This window comes from Muntiacus reevesi, chromosome 6 (assembly GCF_963930625.1).
Source record: "Muntiacus reevesi chromosome 6, mMunRee1.1, whole genome shotgun sequence".
Classification (NCBI taxonomy): Eukaryota; Metazoa; Chordata; class Mammalia; order Artiodactyla; family Cervidae; genus Muntiacus; species Muntiacus reevesi.
In genome coordinates this window covers 57,872,446-57,897,640 of record NC_089254.1, presented here as the reverse complement: position 1 = coordinate 57,897,640, position 25,195 = coordinate 57,872,446, and the positions used below count along the sequence as shown (strand labels likewise).

Genomic DNA, 25,195 nt, shown 5'->3' with positions numbered 1-25,195 from the left:
AGAAAGGATGGATTATTTTGTAAGTGATTACTTACTAATGCAAATGATTACATCCTCTCCCACAGCATACACCAGAATAAATTCTGATTTGATGTTTCAAGTTAAACCATAGAAAAATAAGAGAATATATGAGATTATCTTATTTTCTAGGTAAGAGTTGGTTCTCTAAGACAAAGCACTGGGAAAATAGACAAGTGGCTTGGACTGTTTCTACCAATCAACTTCTGTGTATCATAAATATTAAAAAAAAAGTTTATAGTCAATGTAGAAAAATTGCCATATATAACAGAAAAAAGTCCTTTACTATATAAATTGTTGCTTATGTAAATCTGTAGGGGAAAAACATTAATATCTCAGTAGAAAAATTATCCAAAGAGAAGACATAGATCATGCACAGAAGAAGTACATGCAGACATGGCGGGGGGGGTGGGAATATTTAACTTATTGGTAATCAAATAAATGCAAAGTAAAGTGAGATAGCATTTTTTTCCACTCAGGTTACCCAGCAGGGGTTGTGTTGAGTAAGGTACTTTTCTAAATTGCTGGTAAGAGTATACCTGGGTAAAACTTCTCTGGCACAAAGTTTGAAGAGGCTTAACTATATATATACCTTTTAACCTGGTAAAGTCAACTCTAGAAATCTAACCTAAGGAAATAAGTAGAAATGCATCTGATATATGTAATAATAAAGATAGTCATTTTTCATAAATAATAAAAATATGGAAAAGATCTACATATCCAACAATAGAGGGAATAGTGAGTTATGATACATATACACAGGAAATATCCTCCAGACTTTAAAAATATTTTTTCTAAGGTTATTTATATATACATTCTTAACCAGGACCTTTTTTCATCATGCTCATTAATGTCCCATTGCCCAAAGCAAGTCATATGACCAAGCCATTGACTCAGGGAAAGCAGACCACACGAGAGGTGATTACTGATAACCACTGGCATAACCATCTACCACATATATTCATGATTGCAGTTTGTAAACATGAGACACTTAGAGACACATGCACATATGGAAATATGACAGAATGTTATCAGTGGTTATTCTCTAATATCTTATTCTGTATGTTTTCAAAATTTCCCCTAATGAGTATATATTTTGTTGTCATAAGTAAAAAATATATGTTAATTTTAAAAGAATGGCTGTGGGTTTGGAGATATTAATATATGATAAAGGGCAGATTCAGGAGAATTATTGGATGAATAGAATTAACTGGTGTTGGTGACATTTTAGATGATGGATGAGGGCTGAGAGTAAGTGGGTTCAAGAATAATATAGCTCAGGCCTTGATTGGATGGTGTCCAAGTTGGAGGAAGGGATGTAGGATATCTTTGTGGGGGGAAATCTCCTCTAAGAAGTTGAATTTGAGGTCCCTCTGTGGCATTGTAGTTAAGAGTCCAGAGGATAATGGAAATATAGAGCTGGAGTTCAGAAGAGAAGTGGGGGCTGGAGAAAGGAATGTCTGTTTGAATTACTGGTCATCCCTGTGAGAGAGAAAATATGATTGAATTCTGGAGCTCACTAATATTTAAGGACTTGGCAAAAGCAGTGCCAGACCAGTTCTAACCTATAACACTTCTTCCTTATCCTTTCCTGCCCCAGGCTGAATAACCCCATCCCACCCCCATCGACTGAGGTCTTGGCACTCTGTTCTTCTCTTTTGGAGCACTCGACTTGTTTGTAATTAAGTGACCACTTGTGTAATTAATTGATCAGTGTAGATGCCCCCACTGGATTGTCAGCTGCATGAGAGCGAGGCAGGGTCTGTCTTGTCCACTGTTGTTAATCAGGGTTGCCTGACATAGGTTTTCCAGAAGGATGAGTGAATGAAAACAGCAAGCAACCCAAAGAGATAATGGATAAGAAAGATTCAGAGAAGGTACAGGGGGCGCAGGAGAGTTTCAGGAACAAAGCTTCAAGGAGAGAGCAGACACCAGGTGCCCGTGACGGTAAGAGATGGAAAAAGAAATCAATGGAGAAAGCAGTGTTCGAGTCAGGGCGCAGTCAGGTCCTGGGGGAAGGGAATGTGATCAGTCATTCGAGCAAAGGTGGACTGTTTGGTCTTGGAAAAGAGGACTGGAAGATCTTCTGAGTGGAAGGATAGTAAGGAGGGAGGGATAAATACAGTTTGTCCCTTAGCATCCATGGGACATTGGTTCCAGGAACCCCCGTGGATTTCAAAATTCAAGGATGCTCAAATCTCTTATATTAAATGGCCTAGCACAATGGCTACAGTTGGCCATCGTATCCACAGATACTGGGATTCTCTCAGAGCACTCCTCTTTAAGTCTGGTCTGGAGATCTTAGATGTGAACCATGTGAAGTTGGCTGTGTTGAAATCTTCATGAAAGTGGCATTCTTAGTTATTATACGCTAATTCAGGAGTTCTCAAAGTATGGGTCCCAGTCTGGCAACAGCCTCTCCTGGGAACTTGTTAGAAAGGCAAATTCATATTTAAGTAGAAGACCCTGGGGTAGGGCTCAGCAATCCATTTAAACAGCCCTCCAGATGATGCTCACTAAAGCTCGAGAACCACTGCCCTAACCCCAAAACTACAAGCAAGTGGTTGTTGGATATTAACTTGCTCCCCTGACATTTATGCAGGAGCCAGCAACAAAACAACTCCAAGAGCAGGGATGTCTGTTTTCTTACTGCCTGCTTTCTGGAAGAATTTTTGAAGTTGTCAGCTCAAAACATGCTTTGGAATTCCCAGAGGTTGGAGAATTAGGCTGATAAGATAGAGGCCCCTGTCTTGCAGAGGCTTCTTCCCTGTTGCATGATCAGCAGTTTTTGCTGGGATTCCAGGCAGCTTTCCTGGCCTGACTCTGAGCATGAGTTTCTGAGCCAGCCAGTTAGGGAAGTGGGGGTGGGGAAGGGGAGTCTCCTGGGCCTCCCTGAATTCGCTATTTTAAATTGAAGACAGTGAAGGACCCCAGGGGTTACAGACTAGAGGATAAGGTTTCACACCAAGCAGCTGGAATTCATAGCCAAGATGTCTGGGACCTGTGGCTTTGAAAACTTGGTGAGATGCTGTTGCTTAACAAAACCCAGCCTCAGCCCACTGGCCTCTATCCTCGCCAGGACTCAGCACCATTCTGGGTCACCAAGCTCCTGCTGCACTTTGGGATTCCCCAGAGATGAGAGCTAGGCAGCCCTGATTACTGCTGTTACTTTCAAGAGGCTTGACTTAGCTGCAGCTTGCAGTGTGGATGCTCAGTAGCAAATGTTAATTGCTGAAGGCGTAGAGTGAATTTTTTCCTCTTTGTAACTCAGAGAGACAGATATCCAGGCACCAGCCAAATCCCCACACATTTGAAGGTGACCCCACAAACCAGGGGTTGAGATTTCCCAGATGACCAAGCCTCTCAGCAAAGAGTAAGTGCTCATTTGCCCCTGCAGTGGGGTGCCTACTGGCATTCTGAAAGCTTGTGGACATGATGTTTTGGAGGCTTTGCTGCCTGGGATTTGTGTTCCAGTCTGTTCTGCATTGTTGAGCACGGTGTCATGGGTAGATTCTGAGGAGCTGGAACCTACCCTGTCCCCTGTTGGGACTATTCATGGGAGGGAGGCAAGAGCAGGTAAGTACCTCCACTGTCCCTGGGACCTCCCTTTCCCCTCTGGGAAGAACTCTGGGCTTCCCTGCGGAGCACAGACTTGTGTCCAGCCTAAGTTCTTTCTCATTTTGCACACTTGTAAAGGTAAATCTTCCTCTGCTGCCAAAATCACAGGAAAGATGGGAACACTTGGTTCTGGTTCTAGTTTATTTGTATAATTTTGAGAAAATGACTATATCCAAATACTTTCTTTTTTCTCTCTCTGAGTGGGCTTTAGTCGTACTTTTTTTCCACCAGTGGGCCTCTATGTAAAATATTGGGGGCAAAATATTGAAAATAATTATTTATCAAGAGTATTTGGAAACCTAAAATTCCTGTACCGACTGCTCTAGTGTCTCCAGAGGAAAATATCCAGTTAACAAAGGAGAGGAAGGAGAGAGATAGTTCCAGAACTTCAGTTAAGTGCCAGAGGTCTGAGTGCTCATTGTACAGAGCTGCTAAAGCTCTTGTGGGCCTTCCAGTGTCACTCATAGGTGCTGGAAGACATTTCCCAGGACTGACACATCGCCCCCCTGTCATTCACTAATTCTGATGAAAGAAGAGTTGAAAATGGCCAATAAAATGGTGGTCAAATAAATGTAAATTTGAGTAGCATAATATCACCTTTCCCACCTATTGGATGAGGGAGGATGTGCAGAAACTACCCAGCACAGGGGAGTGGGTTGTAGAACTACTGGTGGAAGTCTAAATCTGCCAAGCAATTTTGCAAAACTTATTTAAAATCTTAAAAATGTACATAGCTCTTGACCTCCTGGAAACTTTTTGTTTGAAACAAAGTTATGCAGAAAGTAGTATGTTCCAAGTTTTTCACCAAAATGATAATTAGAACAGTAAAAAATTAGAAAAAGCCTTGATGTCCAACAAGGATTATTAAATTATAGCATATATCTATATTTATATCTGTATCTATATGTATATCTTCATAACAGTTACATCAGCCAGTACTTAATAACATGGAATCATGTCAATTAATAAAAATGACAATAATTTATAACTTAACAGTTTAAAAATAATAGAAATAACATTATGATTCCAATTTTATAAACTATATGTTTTTAATTTTTTTTAAAGTCTAAAAGGATTTATATCAAAATGTTAATGGTAATTCCTAGGTTGCAGAATTATGGTTAATGTTGCCTTTCTCTCTCTTTCCTTTTTTTTTTTAAATTTTCTAAAATTTCTGCAATAAATATGGGCTTAGTAAATTATTTCTTTTAAAAAATAAAGAAAAGATTCCTATGAAATATGCCCTCATAATTGCTGCTTTAAACACTTCCTGCCCAGAGCATCTAACTGGCTGGTTTGCATTACAAGAAGGAATAAACGTTTGCTTTTTACTGATTAATGGGGAAGGAGGCCGTTGCCACTGACAAAACGCAGAGGTGAATTTCAGCTGGCCTAAAAGGAAGAGAAACCTTGGTAAGAGGTGAAAGTTCAGCACTGAAAGCCAGATGAAGAATTTTGGCTGGCGCATTAAGCTGGAATCACAGACCCTATATTGTGTTAGATAACTTTCTGATTTCCAGTGTGTTCTGAAAGTGGAAATTTTTTTCTCTTGCACATTCAGTTAACGGCTCTTACTCTCTCCCAGAAAGATGAAACGAGAAACTAAATTCTTGAGACGGTGGCAGTGACAGTTGAAAGCAGCCGTAGTTAAGTCTCACGGGGCACAAGTGACGCTGCCTGTTCTAAGGCTCGGGTGATGGGGGAGGGACCAAGAGCAGAGCCAGTCACATTTCCTTGTGAGGGACAGCTGAAGGGATCATTTATACTGAGAATTGTGTGAAAATGCCACTCTTCTCGGCTGAAAATATGTGATCAAATGTAAAGTTGGGCTTTAGAAATATTCATTTCATGGTAGCTTGACAGGCTTAGAATGGAAACATTAGATGGTTGAAGAGGAGAGGGTGAGAGTGAATGGTGGTTTCATCCAGGTTCAGTTCAGTTCAGTCGCTCAGTCGTGTCCGACTCCTTGCGACCCCATGAACCGCAGCACGCCAGACCTCCCTGTCCATCACCAACTCCCGGAGTCCACCCAGACTCATGTCCATCGAGTCGGTGATGCCATCCAACCATCTCATCCTCTGTCGTCCCCTTCTCCTCCTGCCCCCAATCCCTCCCAGCATCAGGGTCTTTTCCAACAAGTCAGCTCTTCGCATCAGGTGGCCAAAGTACCGGAGTTTCAGCTTCAGCATCAGTCCTTCCAATGAACACCCAGGACTGATCTCCTTTAGGATGGACTGGTTGGATCTCCTTGCAGTCCAAGGGACTCTCAAGAGTCTTCTCCAACACCATAGTTCAAAAGCATCAATTTTTCAGAACTCAGCTTTCTTCACAGTCCAACTCTCACATCCATACATGACCACTTGAAAAACCATAGCCTTGACCAGACGGACCTTTGTTGGCAAAGTAATGTCTCTGCTTTTTAATATGCTATCTAGGTTGGTCATAACTTTCCTTCCAAGGAGTAAGCGTCTTTTAATTTCATGGCTGCAATCACCATCTGCAGTGATTTTGGTTAGGAAGGGCTGACAAAAGCATCAGAGAAAGCCCCAGACAAAGGCCCTGAAGGAGAAGCATTAATCAGGTCTGCAGTGGAGTTGAAGGCTGGGGTTTCACATGGGGACCTGGGGTCTGTTGACCTGGGTCAGTTGAAAGTGAGAGGAAGAATTATTTTGAGGCCAGCCTTTGTGTGAAATATCAGAAATCAAATCATTGGGTGGTAGCATTACTATGAAATGTATCAATAATATTATATATATATATATATATATATATATATATATATATATATGCATGTATGGATTGGTAGATGGTTAGAAGGACAAATATGTGAGAAAACAAATATGGTAAAATGCTAACAGTTGTGGAATGGGGGTAGTAGGTGTGTGGGTGTTCACTGTACAGTTCTATAAACTTCACTGAAGGTTTGAAAAAAAAATTAAAATATTGGGACCAGAAAGTGCAACTAGAAGGCAAAACCTAAACTCATGACATTTATAGAGAAGATGGGTAACATGGAATTCCCACAGGAATCCCCAAATACAAAAACCTGGAATCTAAAAGAGCCCCAAACCCTTAGTTATTGACCCAAGAGTTGGCCAGCACACATTTAAAATGTGTGTGTATATGTGTGACCTCCATACTCACATGATTTGGTCCTCAGAGAGATCCTACAGTGCAAAAGATGAAAATGTCAGAAGGAAGCCTAATGAATGGAAAGGGAAGATAGGAAAACATGACACGATCACCCCGGAGACACCTCACATGGTCCTGGACCAGTAGCTAAGAGAAGACCACAGGAAAGTGGAAAGTACAGAGGGAACAGGCTCAGCTACAGCCCACCTTTTGCCAGGTCAGGTCATGCAGGATGGGGACACAGTCCCCACTGTAGATATTTGATCTGGTGCGTTTGATCTGGTTGGTTCATATACCACACCCCTGATCCCACTGCCACCATGAAAGCCAAGGAATAAACAAAAAGGGTTCAGGAAAAGCAGTTGGGGAAAGGTGGTGAAAAGGGTTTCTTCATCCAGGAAAAACTATCTTCAAATGATATTTGCAGCATTTTCTGATTGTATTAGCCAGATGTCTCCTTCTTGTGTAAACATGTGTTGAAAAAAATTGAAGAGGAAGCCTCAAGTTCCAAGACGTCCCCAATTCACTTGGATCAGAGAGATGAATGGTAATAACTTGAAAGCCTCCTTGACTTAGGGATGTCTGGACCTGTGTTATCATAACCACTTGGGTTAATAATGATCAATAAGAATCTCATCCAAGGTCTAAGGCTTCATCTCTTAACAGTTAAATATGACACTGGGGAGGAAGTTTAGGATGAAATCAGGAGGTACCAGTTAGAGCCCTGAGCCAAGTTTGAATGACCACTTCGCTTTTGAGTAGTGAGAGTAAAGATTTTGTTTTGTTCATCGCTCTGTCTCTGGTGCCCAGAGTCATGCCTGGCATGTAGTGAGTGCTCAGTAAATATTTGTTGAATGAATTAGAAAAAAAAGTGAGTCCTTTTAAGTGATACGGACCTGGGCTCAATTCCCTGTTTCTAGCTCTTTTGTGGACCTTGCACAAATCACTTTGAAGCTGCAAAATAGGAGTAGAAATTCCTGTCTCTTCAGTTGAGAATGAAATATCCCAAAGCCAGGAATAAGAAAAACTAATTTTGTAGCATCCAAATCAAATAGCCACCCCCCAAGTGCTCTTTAGTTTTGTGATCTGCAGTTTGTTATCACTGTGTCATTGAGGAGAAAGTTTGAGGTATGAGTGAAATAGAAGAATAAAGCCTTAGCAGAGAACCTGACATCTGGAAAACACTCAATTAAAAGCATCTTTTTTGTCCCCTTCATTGGTTCTGTCCACATTTCAGTCTATTCTTGTGTCTTTTCTTCCAAACTTCCCAGGGGTAAAACCGCCCAGTCTACTGTAGTTTTCTCTCTCGCCATTAAACCGTGCCATTAACTTCCTAATGGGCTTCCTTGTGGGGCCTCAGACCTTAGATTAGGCCAAAGTTTTAACCTTTTTAGAAAGTGGAATGAAGTAGGCAATTTGCTGCTGCAGAGGAGAAGTGTAGGTTGGAAAAGCCTTTATCAGTCTCCACCAGGAGTCACCCTCCCCTCCACTGTCCGCCGTTAGGCCTGCTCATCTTCAGCCATTTTCAGTTAAAGCCATTCGCCTTTGGCAATTCCCGTGGTTTGTGTTTGAGGTTATTTCCAGAGGGCACTGGCCTGATTCCACACAGAGGGCCTTCCTGAGAGCCAGGATCTGGGATGCCTGCCAAGTACTCAAGAGCCAGAAGGCATGAGGCCCCCGAAGCTTGACTGAACCTGCCTCAGGAAAACGGGTTCTCTTTGGGGAACGTCTCCTCATGTGGAGAATCCAGAGCCCTGCAGTTTGAGGGGGAGCCTGTCTTCCCATCTGCTGAACAATTCAGTTGCTAAAAACAGGAGACCAGACATTGTCTTGCCCTTCAGAGATGCTATCTCTGGAAGCATTTGGCTGTTGCCGAAACCATCTTCCTGTTCATCATAAAGGCACAGGCTCCACCCTGGTTCCAGGTGCCCTGTGGCTTGCAGCTTCTCCTGATTTCTCCCTGATATATCCATGATGACACAGAAAAATAACAAAACTCACAAGTCAGCAAAAAAAAAAAAAAAAGGGACTGACAAATGTCAGGATCTTGGAAGCGTCAACTGATGATGTCAAGAAGACAGAGCTGGGCCATGGGACTCTGTCCAGGGTGTAGTTGATGGTGTGAAGATTCATGGAAAGGAAGCCCCAACCCCTCTGCCCCGAGAAAAGTCAGAAAGTACTTTATACCTTCTCTTTTGTTTAGTTCCCGACTCATGTACTTGAAGTAAATTCTAACTGGTTCCCCCCACCCCCCCTACACACACTTTATTTTCCCTCCTCCCAGCTGCAGGCCTCAGATGTGGTCTTTTGTAAATTCATCTCTCTTTCTCTTTCTTTTTTTACCCCCTGTATCCAAGTAGAGAAAGAAAGCATGGGAATAAAACCAGATGGGGATAGGGGAAACTGGCAGGATTTCAGTGCATTCTAGTAAGTATGTTTCCCCAAAGCAAAGTGCTGTAAGGAGGGTGCCCTGGGAGCTGTGCTTGCTGGAAAATAGAAAGCTTTCTGTTTTGAGTTAAGTCTCAGGGAAGGAAATGAACTTTGTTAGAGCAAGGGTTCTGAATCACTGGAAGCCATGTCTTTGCCCTGTCCTCTCCCACAGCAGATACAAGAAGGAGATCCATTCTTTATGCAGGTGGGCAGAAAATGGAACCGCTGTCAGTCTACTCATAACATCTGTTGAAATTTCATCACTAGTCTGGACAAACTTTTCCTTATTCAAGGATTAATGAAGACAAAAAAAGGGCTTCTCTGGTGGCTCAGGGGTGAAGAATTCACTTGCCAATGCAGGCAATGCAGGAGACACAGGTTTGATTTTCTGGTTCAGGAAGATCTCCAGGAGGAGAAAATGGCAACCTCCACTCTAGTATTCTTGCCTGGGAGGTCCCATGGACAGAGGAGCCTGGTGGCCTACAGTCTATGGGATCACAAAAAGTCAGACACAACTGAACAACTGAGCACGCACGCAAAGACAAAAAAGACTGTGGGGAAAAGTCTTCCAGGATAAGGTAAAGGCAATAGCTTCTAAAGACCCACAAGCAGGTCTGTTTTTGGAAAAATCACCTACAGCAGGCTCCAGAAGAGCATTTGGGGGAAATGTGTAGCATTCTCAGTATCTACCAAAAGACATAGCCTCCCTGTAGTAGGAGCAGAAAAATGTAAGGCAAAGATGGGTTGATATGAAAAGGCAACAAAAAGGAAAAAAAAAAGATACAGATTAAATGAAGAAAGGTTTTGAGGAAACAAAAATCCAGTTGCAGAACTAAGATCCAAATTTGCAGGAGTATTAATATGTGAGAGACTGAAGAATGCCCCCCCCCCAAAGATGTCCATATCTTAATCTGGAAATCTGTGAACATTATATGCAAAAATCGACTTTGCTGATGTGTTTAAGGTGAGGATCTCGAGAGATGAAGAGGTTATCCCGCATTATCCACATAGGTCCTAAATGCAGTCACAAGTGTTCTTACGAAAGATAGGCACAGAGAAATTTGATGATAAGAAGAGAAGGCAGTGTGACCATGGAGGCAGAGATTGGAACCATGTGACCACAAGCCAAGGAATGTCAGCGGCCACCAGAAGCTGGAAGAGGCAGAGAACAAAGTCTCCCCTGGAACCTCCCAAGAGAGTATGGTATGGCTGTTCTGACAACTTCATTTGGTTCGGTGACACTGATCTTAGCATTCAGGCCTCCAGAACTGAGAGAGAGTAAATGTCATGGCAAGTCACCGAGTTTGTGATAATTTGCTAGGGCGGGCAGGGAAAGCTAATACAAATACTATGGAATATCAAATCAGTGATGTGGGTGAAGGAAAAAGAAACTTGAGAAATTATTCTGGAAAATAGAGGATAGAGAACAAGAGACAAGGTTTAGATACAGAAGATGGAACTGACAGCCCACATTTGGCTTATCAGTATTGGTGATTATTGGGGTTAGTGCCCTGGATAAACCTAGACAACATATTAAAAAGCAGAGACTTTACTTTGCTGACAAAGGTCCATATAGTTAAAGCTATGGTTTTCCAGTAGTCATATATGGATGTGAGAGTTGGACCATAAAGAAAGCTGAGCACCAAAGAATTGATGCTTTTGAACTGTGGTGTTGGAGAAGACTCTTGAGAGTCCCTTGGACTGCAAGGAGATCCAACCAGTACATCCTAAAGGAAATCAGTCCCTAATATTCATTGGAAGGACTGATGCTGAAGCTGAAACTCCAATACTTTGGCCACCTGATACGAAGAACTGACTCGAGAAGACCCTGATATAGGGAAATATTGAAGGTGGGAGGAGAAGGGGATGACAGAGGATGAGATGGTTGGATGGCATCACAGACTCGATAAATATGAGTTTGAGCAAGCTCCAGGAGTTGATGATGGACAGGGAAGCCTGGTGTGCTGCAGTCCATGGGGTCACAGAGAGTCAGACATGACTGAGCGACTGAACTGAACTGATCAGATACTTCCCTGAGCTAATGAGAGACTGTGTATAAATGTAAAGAGTTCACTAACCACATTCTAAACAAACTCAGGTGAAAGAGGCCCATATCTGGGCATACCCTGGGGCACATACAGGATACAAGAATAAAGAGGAGGAGAAAACACATCTCAGAAGTGCCCAAACAGAAGAATCGTAAAAATCAACATGACTTTAGATCTGTTCTCCATACTGAACCTGTCAGATTAGAATACCAGGGAGTTTTTGTGTTTTGTTTTTTAAGTTTAGATATATTCACACCTATCTGGGTTGGGAATCTGAAACAGTAAAAGCTCTTCTGCTTATCAAGTAAGTTTGTGAACCATCTGTAAAGTCTTTTTTGGGGGGAGAGGGGGTTATGTTGTAGCCCAACTACTTTATACTTGCTGAGGTGTCTTCTGTGTATGTAGCCCATCAGAAAGACATTCTCAGACATGCAAAGGCTTAAGAAAATAAACATGTTCCTTTCTTTTAAATTTTAAAGATATGTTGCAGAAGCTGAAGTGGTAAGGAAGAATAGAGCTCAAGAATAGGTCGCATAGGCACTGTAATCAGTAAACCTACAGAGCAGTTTAAATTATTATTTTAAGTCTGGTTATCCAGCAAATACAAATGTCAGAAATTGTTCTTAAGATAAACTGTAGAATGGAAAGTCAACAATGTGCCTGTGTTCTGGGTCTAAACCCTAGAGTGTTGTTAACAGAAATAAACAAGGGAAGGAGAGGTAAAGGTTTGTTGTGTTATTTATGTGAAATAAGTTGGTACCAAAAAAAAGTTATTTCCTGTATTATTTTAATCTGTAGAGAATTGTTAATGGCTAGAGAAAGATTCTGAATAGTATTGGTACCAGTAACTGCCATTTACTCTGGTAAAAGGAGATTTTTACCGGGTTTTTACCTTTTACTAGTACAAGGGGGTTTGCTCTGAGCTAAGCAGCATGCTAACAACTCTGCCTTCATCATCTCTGCTCAAGGCCACAGCTGTGGTTGCCAGGCCCTTTCCCTCCCACCCTCTGTTCTTAAGGTTCCTAAGATCCTGCACCAGTAGGTGGTGCCGCTTGAACCCCAGGCTGGCTGATCCCAGAGCTCTTCTCTGTCCCTGTGCTAAGATGAAAAACTTACAGGCAAATCCTGGAAGATTCAGAAACAACTGGGACTTCTCAAACACTGGAAACAGAGAAACAGAACTCATCATAAAGTAGACCAAAAAGAGTACTGATATATTCTTAAAAGCAGAAAAGGCACAGAGTACTTTCTTCAACCACAGTGCACTAGAATTATAGAAAGCACAAAATTATAAACTTTAAAACCCAAATACTTAAGAGATTAAAAAAAAGCATAATCCAAACACTATGGAGTCCATAAGAGACCAAAGCAGACTAGATAGAAAGTAACAAGAAGGCTCCATAACTGGATTTGAAACAAGGACAAATATTTACCTGTAGAAAAATTCATGGCTTTATATATACAAGAAATAATATAGATCAATGAATATTTAACTCAAGAAGGCAAATAGAGAAACTAAAGAAAACAATGGAAGTTGGAGAAAGAAATCAATAAAGATAAATATTGACCTTAATTAATTAGAAAAAGATGTTAGGCTTGATAAATCCTGTTGCTGATTTTCTCAGAAGACCAACAAAATAGACTGATTTCTCAGAAATCTTAATTTTTTAATTGAGAAAAAATATCTAGACACGTTAATGAGGAAGGGGGCCTGACTACAGAATCAGAAGTTGTTTTTAAGTTAAAAATGATTACTAGTGCAATTCTGGGCTTAAAGTTTGAAAATCTGAATGGATTAGACAGTCTTCCAAGAAATGGAACTTATTGTAATTGATACAAGCAGTTGAAAACCTGAATAGAACAAAAACCACAGGAAGATCATCAGAGAAGTTTCCTGCCCACTGTTTTACAGACTAGTTCTTGCAAACTTGCCAAGAAGAGTTACCCAAGCTAAATTCCACATAGACTGTTCTAGTCCTAATGTGCCGATTCAGGACTTGTCTTTGGAGGGGAAGGGTGGGATGCAAGCGTGTTTGGCTGTGATGGGGTTGAAAGGTCCCATGTGAAAAGAGCCCCGCCTTCCCTGGGAGCTGGTTCTCACTTCCCAAGTATGTGCCCACTTGCATCCAGAGGCTGATGACCATTGTGTTCTCAACCCTCAGCCAGTTGGTGGAAAATAATAAAGCATTAGGGAAAATGAGCCTGAACCTAACACCCACGGCAACTTCTAAAATTTGGTGATCAAAAGAGGGAACTCTTCCTTACTTTGCTCAGGGGGAAGATAATGGGGAGCTTTCCTTGAAAGGGAAGTGTTCAGACAACTGGATTGATATGCTTTCTGAACTTGACTTTTGTGAAGTTTCATAAGTGCCCCTACCCCATCCTACATGGGACACATGAGTAGAGAGCAGCCAGTTCCTGGGATCAGCGGCCCTGCTTACAGTTCTGCCCTTCTGTCCATCCTCTCCTCCTGGGACTCCTCTTCCTTGCTGGAAGGCTGCCTGTCTCCACCCCACTAGTTTATTCTGCTGTGGCCAAGACTCTGGCTTCCTGCTGAAGGTGTGCATGGAAACCCTGCTGTCCTCAGTGGCCTGGCTGCCAGGCCCGGGGACAGTTTGGGCTGCTGCACTGGCACAGAACTTGCATTCCTAGGAATTGCACACTCCTTCCATTTTTTCATGCCCAAGAGGTTGTGGAAATATTGTATTACCAAAAAACAAAACAAAACCACCCTGGCATTGTTTAGGACTCTTTTGGTATTTAGTGTGTTAGTCGTTCAGTTGTGTCTGATTCTTTGTGAGCCTAGCAGGCTCCTCTATCCATGGAACTCTCCAGGCAAGAATACTGGAGTGGGTAGCCATTCTGTTCTCCAGGGGATCTTCCTGACCCAGGGATCAAACCAGGGTCTCCTGTATTGTAGGCAGATTCTTTACCATCTGGGCCACCAGGGAAGCCCCTTTCTGACCTTTACGATTCCCCCAAATTGTACAAATGGTAATTATGCTCTGAAAGAAAAGCTGAGCCCTGTGATGATACCATTGGTGGAGGGGGATGATGATACCGCAGGGGAGGGGTGGTGAAAGCAAGAGAGAAGGAGGGAGAGGGAGAGAAGGGAAGAAGCCCTGAGAGGGGTCGTGTCTGAACTTTATTATATATATATATAATGGTGCAGATGGTAAAGAATCTGCCTGCAATGCAGGAGACCTGAGTTTGATCCCTGGGTCTGGAAGATCCTCTAGAGAAGGACATGGAAACCCAGTCCAGTATTCTTGCCTGGAGAATTCTATGGGTAGAGAAGCCTAGTGGGCTACAGTCCATGGATGGCAAGGAGTTAGACATGATTGAGTGACTATCACTTTTTCCCCCATATTTATATTTATATATAATTATAAAACTAAGATCATGGCATCTGGTCCCATCACTTCATTGCAAATAGATGGGGAAACAGTGGAAACAGGGGCAGACTTTTTTTTCTTTTTGGCTCCAAAATCACTGCAGATGGTGACTGCAGCCATGAAATTTAAAGATACTTGCTCCTTGGAAGAAAAGTTATGACCAACCTAGACAGCATATTAAAAAGCAGAGACTTTACTTTGCCGACAAAGGTCCGTATAGTCAAAGCTATGATTTTTCTAGTAGTCATGTATGGATGTGAGAGTTGGACTATAAAGAAACCTGAGCACCAAAAAATTGATGCCTCTGAACTATGGTGTTGGAGAAGACTCATGAGAGTCCCTTGGACAGAAAGGAGATCCAACCAGTTCATCCTAAAGGAAATCAGTTCTGAATATTCATTGGAAGGATTGATGCTAAAGCTGAAACTTCAATATTTTGGCCACCTGATGTGAAAAACTGACTCATTTGAAAAGACCCTGATATGGGGAAATATTGAATATGGGAGGAGAAGGGGATGACAGTGGATGAGATGGTTGGATGGCTTCACAGACTCAATGGACATGAGTTTGAGTAAGCTCCAGGAGTTGGTGATGGACAGGGAGGCCTGGCATGCTGCAGTCCATGGGGTCTCAAAGAGTTGGACACAACTGAGCGACTGAACTAAACTGCTATTTATTTATTATTATAATAATTATGTGCACTTAATAAGGTGAGGAAGTCTTGGCTTACCTTCTGCCCCTGCGGCAAATTGTGCTGGGGACCTACCACCCTACCTCTTCTACCTGGAATTCAATCTCACTGTTTCCCCTTCTTCGCCTCCCATTCATCCATTCCTCACCCCGTGAAACCTGGCTGTCTGTACCACTTCCTGAAAGCTCTCTCTTCCAGAGCGCCAGCCCAGCTTCCCTGGCTTCCTTAGAATCAGAGCCAGCGCCCCCACCTTTGTGTGTAGCGCTGTCCCCTTGGCTCTTGGGCCTCGTGCTCTGGGTTTTCCTTCACCTTCTTGGCAGTTGCTTCTCTGTCCCCCCAACAGGCCCTGCTCCTCTGCCTGCCTCTTATGTGGTGATGGTCCTTGGGCTCTGTCCCTCTGCACAGCCCGGGTGACCTGACTCCTCAGTCACCATCCTCATGCGCCTGGTGTCCCTGCAGGGCCCGGAACTCGCGGGGGGACAGTCAGCTGCTGTTCATACCCCACTGAGAGCTCCCACAGGCCCCAGCGTCAGCGTGTCCAGGACCTGACTCACTGTCTTCAGGCCATATAGCTGGTCCTTCCAGTCCCTATTTTCACAGGCTGGGAACTGAGGGGATGTTTCTCTCTCACACCCCTCACAGCTGCTGCTTCATCAGGTCCTCCCAGCTGCCGATCTGTTTGGAAATAGCCCAGTGCCTTTTCCCCACGCCAGCCTCCGTTATCTCTTGCTAGGTCTCGCTGCCTCCAGTCTTGTCCTCCATCCCACTTCACCCCCATGGGTTCTCCACATCAGAGCCATTTTATACATTTATTGGGCATCTTCTGTGTCCTGGGTCCTCTGCCACACCACAGCCCTAAGTGGTCTGGCCACTCCTTGCCCCCCAAGTACAGGCCAAGCTCCTTAGTGTGGCTTAACAAGCCCTCTCAGAGGCCTGGCCCTGCTTGTTTCTGCAGAAGACTCTGAGCACGTGTGCCACACCCCGGACACCCCATGTTCCCTGGTCATTCTGCGGTCCCTTTGGGGCGGTGCCTGACCTCCCACCTTGTGCTATTCCTGCCACCCCACCTCTCTGCCTTGCAAGCCTGCAAGTGTCAGCCTAGGAGTCACTTCCCAGGAAGCCTCCCAGCTGTGTGTTACTAAATTCTTCCAAAGGGCTTTATAGTAGCTGAGTGTGCCTCTAGAGAGCGCTCTTCATCTGGCTGATGCACTTACCTGGTTCCTCCCTTGAACTTAAAAGTTTGAAGGCAAAGGCTACGTTGTATCATTGTACATCATTGTTTCCTCTGCATCCAGTAGTGCCTGGTATGTAATACTTACCACTTAAATACTTTATCTGGGCAGTGAATGCTGGCTCCATTGTATTACACCCTTTCTGCATTTATTGAAACCTACTATATCTCATGCACTAAGCTATGGCACTTAATAAATGCAATGGAAACTCAAAGTGTCAGAATCCTCAGAGAAAGCGGGCTAGAGTGAATTCTTGACTCTGGTGCCACGTGAGTCATGATCTGTTCTGGAAGCGAGGGTTTCTGTATAGTTGGGAGTTTATTCTTTTAAGTGCTTTTGTGCATCCACATAGTTACCTTTTATCTGCCTTTACAGGGGTCACTGAGGTTCATCCAGCCTGCCACCCTAAGCAACAGGGTGCCTCCATCTTCTCTTTAACTTTGCTTCTTCTTTTCCTTGCTGTCAGTGTCTACTTGACTCGTTTCCCTTCACCACTTCAAATTCCATTACAGACCTCACTGTGCCAGCCACTAATGAGCTGAATAAGACATCTGCCCTCAAGCGCTTCACTTCCTTGTAGCTTACTTAGCAAACATTAATTGCATGCATTCTAGGTCCTTCTAAGTGTTGACTTCAGAACTTGGCCTTGAAATGGCCATTTTTCCAAATAAATCATGGCTGTCAGCTGCTTTTGTGTGACTTGCCTCTCTTCTCAAAGTCAAGTGTGAAAAAGAAAATTGCAGCTTCTATCTGGTGGGAGCTCTGCTGTTTTCAGAGGATGCTGACCCAGCACCAGGTCACCCCACAGTCATGCCCTGTTTAGCCCGGCTCTGCTGGTCCACGTTGGAACCTGGAGAGCCTCAGAGAGACATGCCTCCCATAGCTTGTGCCCCAGTGGCATCCTAGCCCCTTTGAGGTCAGAAACAATAATGCATTCATCTTTGGTTTCCTGGTGCCAGTGTATGTTTGTGGAATTAGCAAAAGGATGGAAAGAGGGCAGGAAGGAGAGAGACATGGAGAAAGGGAGGGAGAGAAGCGGGGCGAAACTGAAATTGAGAGATGAGATTTCTTCCAGGGTAAGAAGTTGGAGGTGTCAAGTGGAGGATTTGGTCAACTGGTCCATTGCTGCTTCGTGTGTGTTAAATTTCCTCCCAGGGAGTATCTGATGTGCTGGAAGAATCTGATACCATAAACCCTGAAACAAATACTCCAAACCTGGAGAATTTCCAGTAAGGTGAGAACTAACAGTAGGATAGTTATGTAACTGGAAAAATCTTGAAACTCCTGAAGATTACAACTCTAAGGAGGAAAAAACCTGAGCTTTCTGAGGAAATCCACTGTTATGAGCAGCTGTAGCAGTAACTTCTGATTAACATGTATTGTTTCCATTATGAACCTCAAACCATCTAGATTTGAGTGTCCTGTTATCTTTTCTCCACCTGCCCCTAAAGCAAGCTCGTTTGTGTTGCTGGGTTTTAGTAGTGTGAAAAGGTCTTTATTTTTTCTGCTCCCATTCAATACGCAAATCCTATTTGGAATTGATTTTAGAGCAGAAGTTAAATTGGTTTCATCTCACCTGCCAGCTTCACTGGATTGACTGTGACTTACTGGAGCGTTCAGAAGGGTTTGGAAGCTGTATATAAGCTAGAGGGGGAAGTTCCATGAAGAGAGGGGAAGAGGGTTGGAGAGTGTGCATGCCAAGTGTTTGCTATCCCTGTTCAAGAGGAAAGTAACCTGGTGAAAGCAGGGAATAGCATCCTTCGGATTTTGACTCTGAAAAGAGTCAACAGAAATTGTTTTAATTTCATCTTCACTCAAAGCCTGAGACTGTTGGTTTTCAGATCATGTTCTACAGTGGTTTGAATAAGTGTCTTTATGAATAGGGAGAAAAACAGAGTTGAGTATATTAACAGTGTTTACATCATTTTCTCTAACCTGTTGATATCTGATCCTAAATTGGACTTCATGACTATAGAGAATGGCAGCAACAAGAGACTGTTTTAGAAGTTCCTCCAAAATAAATATTTTCCAGTGGTTATTTCAGAAACAATTTAAGCTTCTGAAACTTGAGTTACAGCTGGACTCTCCTTAGCCTGTAGCTTGCTGTCCATGTTGATAAACTGGAATCTAGAGGTGTGCATTGAGAATTAGAGGGTGCTGAGGAGTGGCTGGTAGCTTTGACCTGCCACCAGACAGAGCAGGCATTTCTACAAATGTGTAGCACTGTCCACCCCGAGGAAAACACAAAACACACAGAGCCATCTCATTGGAAGTCTTCCTTTTCAGATGGGGAAACTGAGGCTTGACCAGTGATTTTAGCTATCCATACCAATAGCGACTTGGTCTGTAAGCCCCTGGGCCCTCATAGGCAGCCAGTAAATAAATATTCCTGGGTGTCCTTCATGTCAGTTATAGACATCGCAGATGTAGTGAGAACACCCTTGAGCCCCCGGCCTCAAAGAGCTTTCCTGCTAGTGAGAGGAAACAGACAAAAGCAACCTGACAAATAAATGCTTTAGGCTTCCCAGACGGCTCAGTGGTAAAAACCCGCCTGCCAATACAGGAGACTCGGGTTGGATTTCTGAGTCGGGAAGATCCCCTTGAGGAGGAAGTGGCAACCTGCTCCAGTATTCTTGCCTGGGAAATCCCTTGTACAGGGGAACCTGGTGGGCTACAACCCATAGGGTCGCAAAAGAGTCAGACATGATTTAGGGACTAAACAACAACAACCAGTAAGCGCACATAAAAAAAAACAAAAACATCCAAGGTGACCAGGAATGCTGCTTGGAGAAGTTAACATTTGCACTTAGCCTGGAATGATGTAATTAGATGTAATTGGTGTTGTCAAGGTCTTGGGGAAGACTTTTCCATGCCAGAGAAATAGCAAAAGCAAACACATCCAAGAGATGAAGGAAACTCAGTGACTGGAGTAGAGGGGATGCACAGGGTCTTGTCCATTAGCCCTGATGTCTGCTAGATTGGTGGTGGTGGTGGTGGTGGTTTCTTGTAGGTCTTTAACACTTTTATTGCACTTGCTGAACTTGCTTTTAAGTAAACCTTTGCATTTGGTTGGGCAGTGCCTGCCTCTCTGTATAGAGAGATTATTAAGAATTCTGTAGATTGAGGGGAAACTTGTTACGGGAATAACTTCCTTTGAAGGAGGTGTGTGGTACAGGTGGGACCCATTTCTGCTCTGGGGAGCTTGAGCAGGTTGGTAGGGGTGCAGTGACCAGTGACCACAAGCAGATTAGCTGGGTGGGGAGGGAGCAGAACGACACCATGGAGAGCTGACCTGCCCCCTAAACAATCTCACCCAGCTCCCACTTCCTCCTGTGTGCTGGGCAGTCCTGCCCTGGCTGCCTGCTCACTGTGTCCCAGGACACTTTAAAAGCAACTTATTACAGAAGGGACCTGCTCCCACACATCTGAACTCCCTCATCTCAGCTGCTGTCTGAAGTCTGGGTCTGGCCCCTAAACTGGAAACTGGCAAGTTGTATACACTCCAAGCCCTTTCTCTCCTCCTTGGTGCCTCTGTCCTTGGTTACCTTTCTCCCCAGCCTTCTCCCCTGGCAAAGCTAACCTGGTCCCTCCTAGAGGAAGCCACCTCTGCCCTCGGCCGGGCTGGGCTCCTCTCAGCTCCCCAGCCAGTTCACTTGGCACCCCGCTGGTCCTTTCCCTCAGTGTGGCCTCCGGGAGGCTGAGAACTCCTTGTGGGCAGGGAGCAGGTCATAGTCATCAGGTGCTCTTGGCTTCCTGCACCCAGTAGGGCTCCATCCATATGCAGTAACAAATGAGCGGCTTAGCAGGCTGTCTTCATAAGGAGTGATTTGAGCTATTTGTTCTCACCAGAGGGACATCAAGGGAAGATTAGTGCTGAACATGGGAAACTGTTTTCTCCTTTATATTCCTCTGAATTTATTGAAGTTGCTTACATAAGCAACTATCAATTACTTTTAGAAATTTTTGTGGGGAAATGTATGCAACATAAAATTTACTATTTCAGCCATTAATAAGTGTACATTTCACTGACATTAAGCACATTCACTTTGTGTGCAGCCGTCACCAGCATCTCCAGAACATTTCCCAAACAGAAACTCTATACCCAATAAGTAATAACTCCCCATTCCTCCCTCCCCCAGCCCTTGGCAACCACCAGTCTACTTTCAGTCTTTTTGGGTGTGACAAGTCTGGGGACTTCATGTAAGAAGAATCATACAGTATTTGTCCTCTTGTGTCTGGCTTATTTCACTGAGCATGATGTCTTCAAGTTTCCTCTATGTTGTAGCAAGCGCCAGAATTTCCTTCTCTTAAGGCTGAATAATATTTTATCATATGTATGTACTGTATTTTGTTTATCCATTTATCCACTGATGTACATTTAAGTTGTTTTCACCTTTTGGCTATTGTGAATCATGCTACTGTGAACGTGGGTGTACAAATATCTGAATCCTTGTTTTCAACTCTTGTGGGTATATGCTAAGAAGTGGAATTGCTGGATTATATGGTAAAATCATTTTTGCAATTTAGAAACATTTTAGATAGTTCTGAAATGGTCATTTCAGCTCAAACCAAAGGTCACCTTCAGACTGGGGGTGGTATAGAAATGCAGGCTGAAATTTCTAGACCTTTGTTTTCATGACTTGTCTCATGCTTGGTGATGTGAAATGTTTTGTTTTCAAGTGTGGTTTTAATTTTTTTCCTACAGCATCAAGCTGCTAGCTGTGCAAGAACTACTTGACAGAGAGGCCCTGGAAAAGGTAAATATTTTATTCTTCCTACCCCAGATTCACAAACTTAGAGCAGAGTGCCACACACAGGAAAAAATCTACTCTCTATTGCCAGAGACAGCATTTGCAACAAAGTTGGTCTGTTATTTTGTATTCATAACAGTCAGTGAATCATGCAGATTTTTAATCAGAATGCCCCCATATTGCTTATAGGCCATTAACGCTTGCAAACTCTCCCTTGCTTGGCTTTTTCAGAGTTGAGTGAAAGCAGAGGCTCGCCTTGCTGTGGGCCAGGCTCTGGAGCAGGCTTTCTGTGCCTGGAAACACCACACACCCGATGCTGCCGGCATGCCAGATTCTCTACCTCCCTCCATCTCTGCTTGTGTGTATTCTTGTCTGAGCTTGTGAATGCTAAAATTGAGGCAGTGAGGTTAGGGAACTTGCTCTAATTAGGAAAATTAACTAAGTGGGAGAGTAAGGATTTCAGCCCCATAGTTTTATTTCTAAAACCAGTGTTTTTTTTCTGTTGAATAGTCAAGTTCATGAATTTGAACTCTTTTGGGGGCTACTTCTGCGGTTTGGGAAACTCATCCTACATGTGCCCTGCAAGGAGCTAGTCAGTGTCTTAGTTCTCCACGTTCAAGTCAGGCAATCAGCTGGGGACCTTTTGCCAGTTGTGGGTTTAATCCGTATGCTGGGTGGCCCAGGTGGCACCCCGTGGGCCTCCCACGCAGTTCCCCTGGGTGGCTCAAGACTCTTGCCGAGTATGTGGCCATGGTCATTAATTAGACTCTCTAAGGGTAATGAGAAAGAAAATCGTTAGTGAGACAAGCACCCAAATGATATTATTCATATAATTTAAAATATTTGATTAGTGGTCAGTCTTCTGGTTGTCACTAAAGCCACGTCTTTAAGCACCAGGAAGTGATGTGTGGGGAGGGAGGTATCTATCTGAACTCTGGCTCTGAATTTCACATCCCTCCCGCCTTATTTGTATCACAGATGGAACAAGGGTGGTGCTGCCTGCCTGACCTCAGAGAGATGACATGAGAACCAAATGAGTTAGTGCGGCGGAAGGGCTTCCTAAGTGCCAAAGTTCTCAACTCATGAATTCTTAACTACTCCTATCAATTCTTAATCCAGCCTTTAAAACATACTAGGTGTACATGAAGATTCTTCGTATGTTCTTGAAACTTTAAAAAAGTTACCCCTCCAGAAACAATTTTCTTCTCAGTATTCACTACAGGTATTTGTTTACTCTTCAATTTAAAAAAATTAGACAAAACTGGTAAACACATGGCGACCATGTGCTAAGGTGTATCAGCACAATAGAAACACAGGCACCGAAAAATACCTATAGCTCTTTAGAGTTGTGTTAATACCCTTTGTGGAGAGGCTCCACAACCAAGCCGCTGTGGGATACTAACAGCTTGTGGAGTCCAGCAGAAAGGAGCTACCGTGGAGTGGGCTCCCTGTGGAGTGGGCATCCTTACTCTGCCACTTAGCTAATTTTCCTAATTAGAGCAATTTCCCTAACCTCACTGCCTCAATTTTAGCATCTACAAGCTTGGACAAGAGCACACACAAGCAATAGTGTGGGGTTCAAACAGCAGGGCCCAGAGCCACCTCGTCCTTCTTAAGCGGGTTATCTTGAGTTATCAGCCTTCTCTGTGGTTTACTTTCCCAGTCTGTAAAGTGGGACTCTTTATAACCCACAATTCACAGAAGATTTGAGAAGATTAAGTAGACAGCCTATGTAAAGGGCTTAACACCATACCTGGTGCTCAGTGGTCCTGCAGAGTCAGCTACTGCCCGTGTTTTTTCCCTTCATCTTCCTCCTCCCTCCTTCCCGCTTTCTCACCATGTCTGATGATGGTTTTGTACTGTTCCCCTATCTCCATAAATGAACAGTAGAAAGACCAATAAGGGGCCAGCTAGAAGCCAAGGTCACTCAGTTTCCTTCTTCCCTCTTTCATTTGTGTGTTCATTTATTCATTCACACTACAGGCTTTTGTTGAGCTTTCAATATGCAGGCAAGTAGCAAACATTTCTAGAAAAGCCCAGAAGTGATCAGTAGACTTGAACTTGGCAGCCAGTTGTATTTTGAGTGACACGTGGCTTATACCTGGCTTAGTGCTATTTTTTGCAACAAGATTGGTTCAGTTCATGTTAGAATAAGATACATTCCCTAAAGAGCCTGTGAATTACAGACTCTCACCTACCCAGACAAATTAAAGAATCACCAAGGAAAGTTCTCAGTAAACTATAGCAATAGCTTTGCTACTCAGAGTGTGCTCTGCAGACCGACAGCATTGTAAGCATGTTGGAAATGCAGACTCTCGGGCCCCATTGCCTGATTCAGTTTTCATTCTGACAAGACCCCAGGTGGTTCATGTATACCAAAGTCCAAGAAGTTCTCCTGAGGAGTATCAGCTTCTATCACGATCACTGCTGTTGACTAGTCCAGTTTCATAGAGAACCTCTGAGGTGTCAGCTTTTTGCCTTAGTGGGCAATCAGGCTTGCTTTCTTGTGTCGAAAGAGAAGTAAAACACCAGAAGTCTATTTGTAAGCACTCAGTTTTTCTCTCTAGTTTGCCTACTTTTTCCTTTCATTGATAAAATAGGCTTAGTTAATTTAATAAGTGGAGCCAGCAAGAATGACCTCAGACACACATCCTACAAACCTTGTACCTCTTTAACAATTTTTGCAGTTGGGCTTCATGTGGCAACCTGCTTTAGGGTTTTGCAATTACTGAACTCCTTAGATCCCAACACAATGGGGCTGGTCCCTTCCAGACAGTCCCAACAGTGGGGACTTACACATGCCTTTCACTTATAAGACGGAGGCTTTTCTGAAGGAGTCGTTTCCCTCACAGCTATTTGTAGGTTAAATTTCACCAGCAAAATATTTAAATTATGTAAAACATAAAAGGCTACAAACCAGCAGCAGCAGGTTTGGAGCTATTGCTACAGCTACAAGAATAAGACTTTTAGTGCTTTTCTTGCTAATGTTAGACAGTGTTGTGATATTAGCATTTTAGTTCAAAACTAGCAGCCATTTGTCTGACTTGTACTTTCCCTGGCTTTAGGTGGAGAGCTTGTCCATTTTAGGAAGTACCAAGGCTTTGTGGGTTTCTACAGAGCACAGAGGAACTATGGGGAGACTGTTGTAGGAGAGTGGGGGTCCCCTCCCAGCCCCGGGCTGTTTAGCCATTAGACCTGGCAGATTGCCTTCCTCAGAGGCCTTGGCCTCTTTCCTTATCCACGTAAGTGCTTTTTGTTCCTCCTGCGGATCTTTCCTCTAAAAATCGTTAAAAGTCGGGTTTCACAAATGATCCTTGATCACATCGTGAAGAGAGGAAAGTTCTCCTTTTCATGCTCTGTTAATTCTTTCTCTGCTCCTTGATCCAGTAATTCTTACTGGTTTGAGGGGCTTCCGTGTTTCCTCTGAATGGAGAGGAGAATGGTGAACACCTGCCCAGGAACCACCATACGCAGAGCAGCAGGTTCCCAGTTTTTACCTCTTCAAACACTTTGTCTGAATTCAGGTGTCATCATTTGGGATGGAGACTGGGAATATCTGGGAGGTCAAGTCTCTGAATTTCTCTTGTCCATCAATGTTACACAAAGCCATTTCCCAGACAAGTGAGAGTTATTTGTCATTTATTTAAAAAATAAGTTATAGACCATACAATTAATAATTGCTTCTTGTTCTAAAAATCTGTTAGAACTTTGAGAAGTGTTAGTTGCTCAGTTGTGTCTGCAGCTTGCCAGGCTCCTCTGTCCGTGGGACTTCCCAGGCAAGAATACTGGAGTGGGTTGCCATTTCCTTCTCCAGTGGATGTTCCTGACCCAGGGATCAAACTCGTGTCTCCTACATTGGCAGGCAGATTCTTTATCATTT

At 43.4% G+C, this 25,195-nt stretch overlaps 1 protein-coding gene across 2 annotated transcripts in view; it reads left to right on the top strand.

The window, feature by feature from the left end:
- The window catches only part of EEPD1 (endonuclease/exonuclease/phosphatase family domain containing 1), a 123,033-nt gene that overhangs the window by 59,440 nt on the left and 38,398 nt on the right, over positions 1 to 25,195 (top strand). For both annotated transcript variants that reach the window (XM_065939828.1, XM_065939827.1), the window contains exon 3: positions 21,270 to 21,321. In XM_065939828.1, coding sequence (XP_065795900.1) covers positions 21,270 to 21,321 — 52 coding nt within the window. The remainder of the gene's footprint in view (positions 1 to 21,269; positions 21,322 to 25,195) is intronic.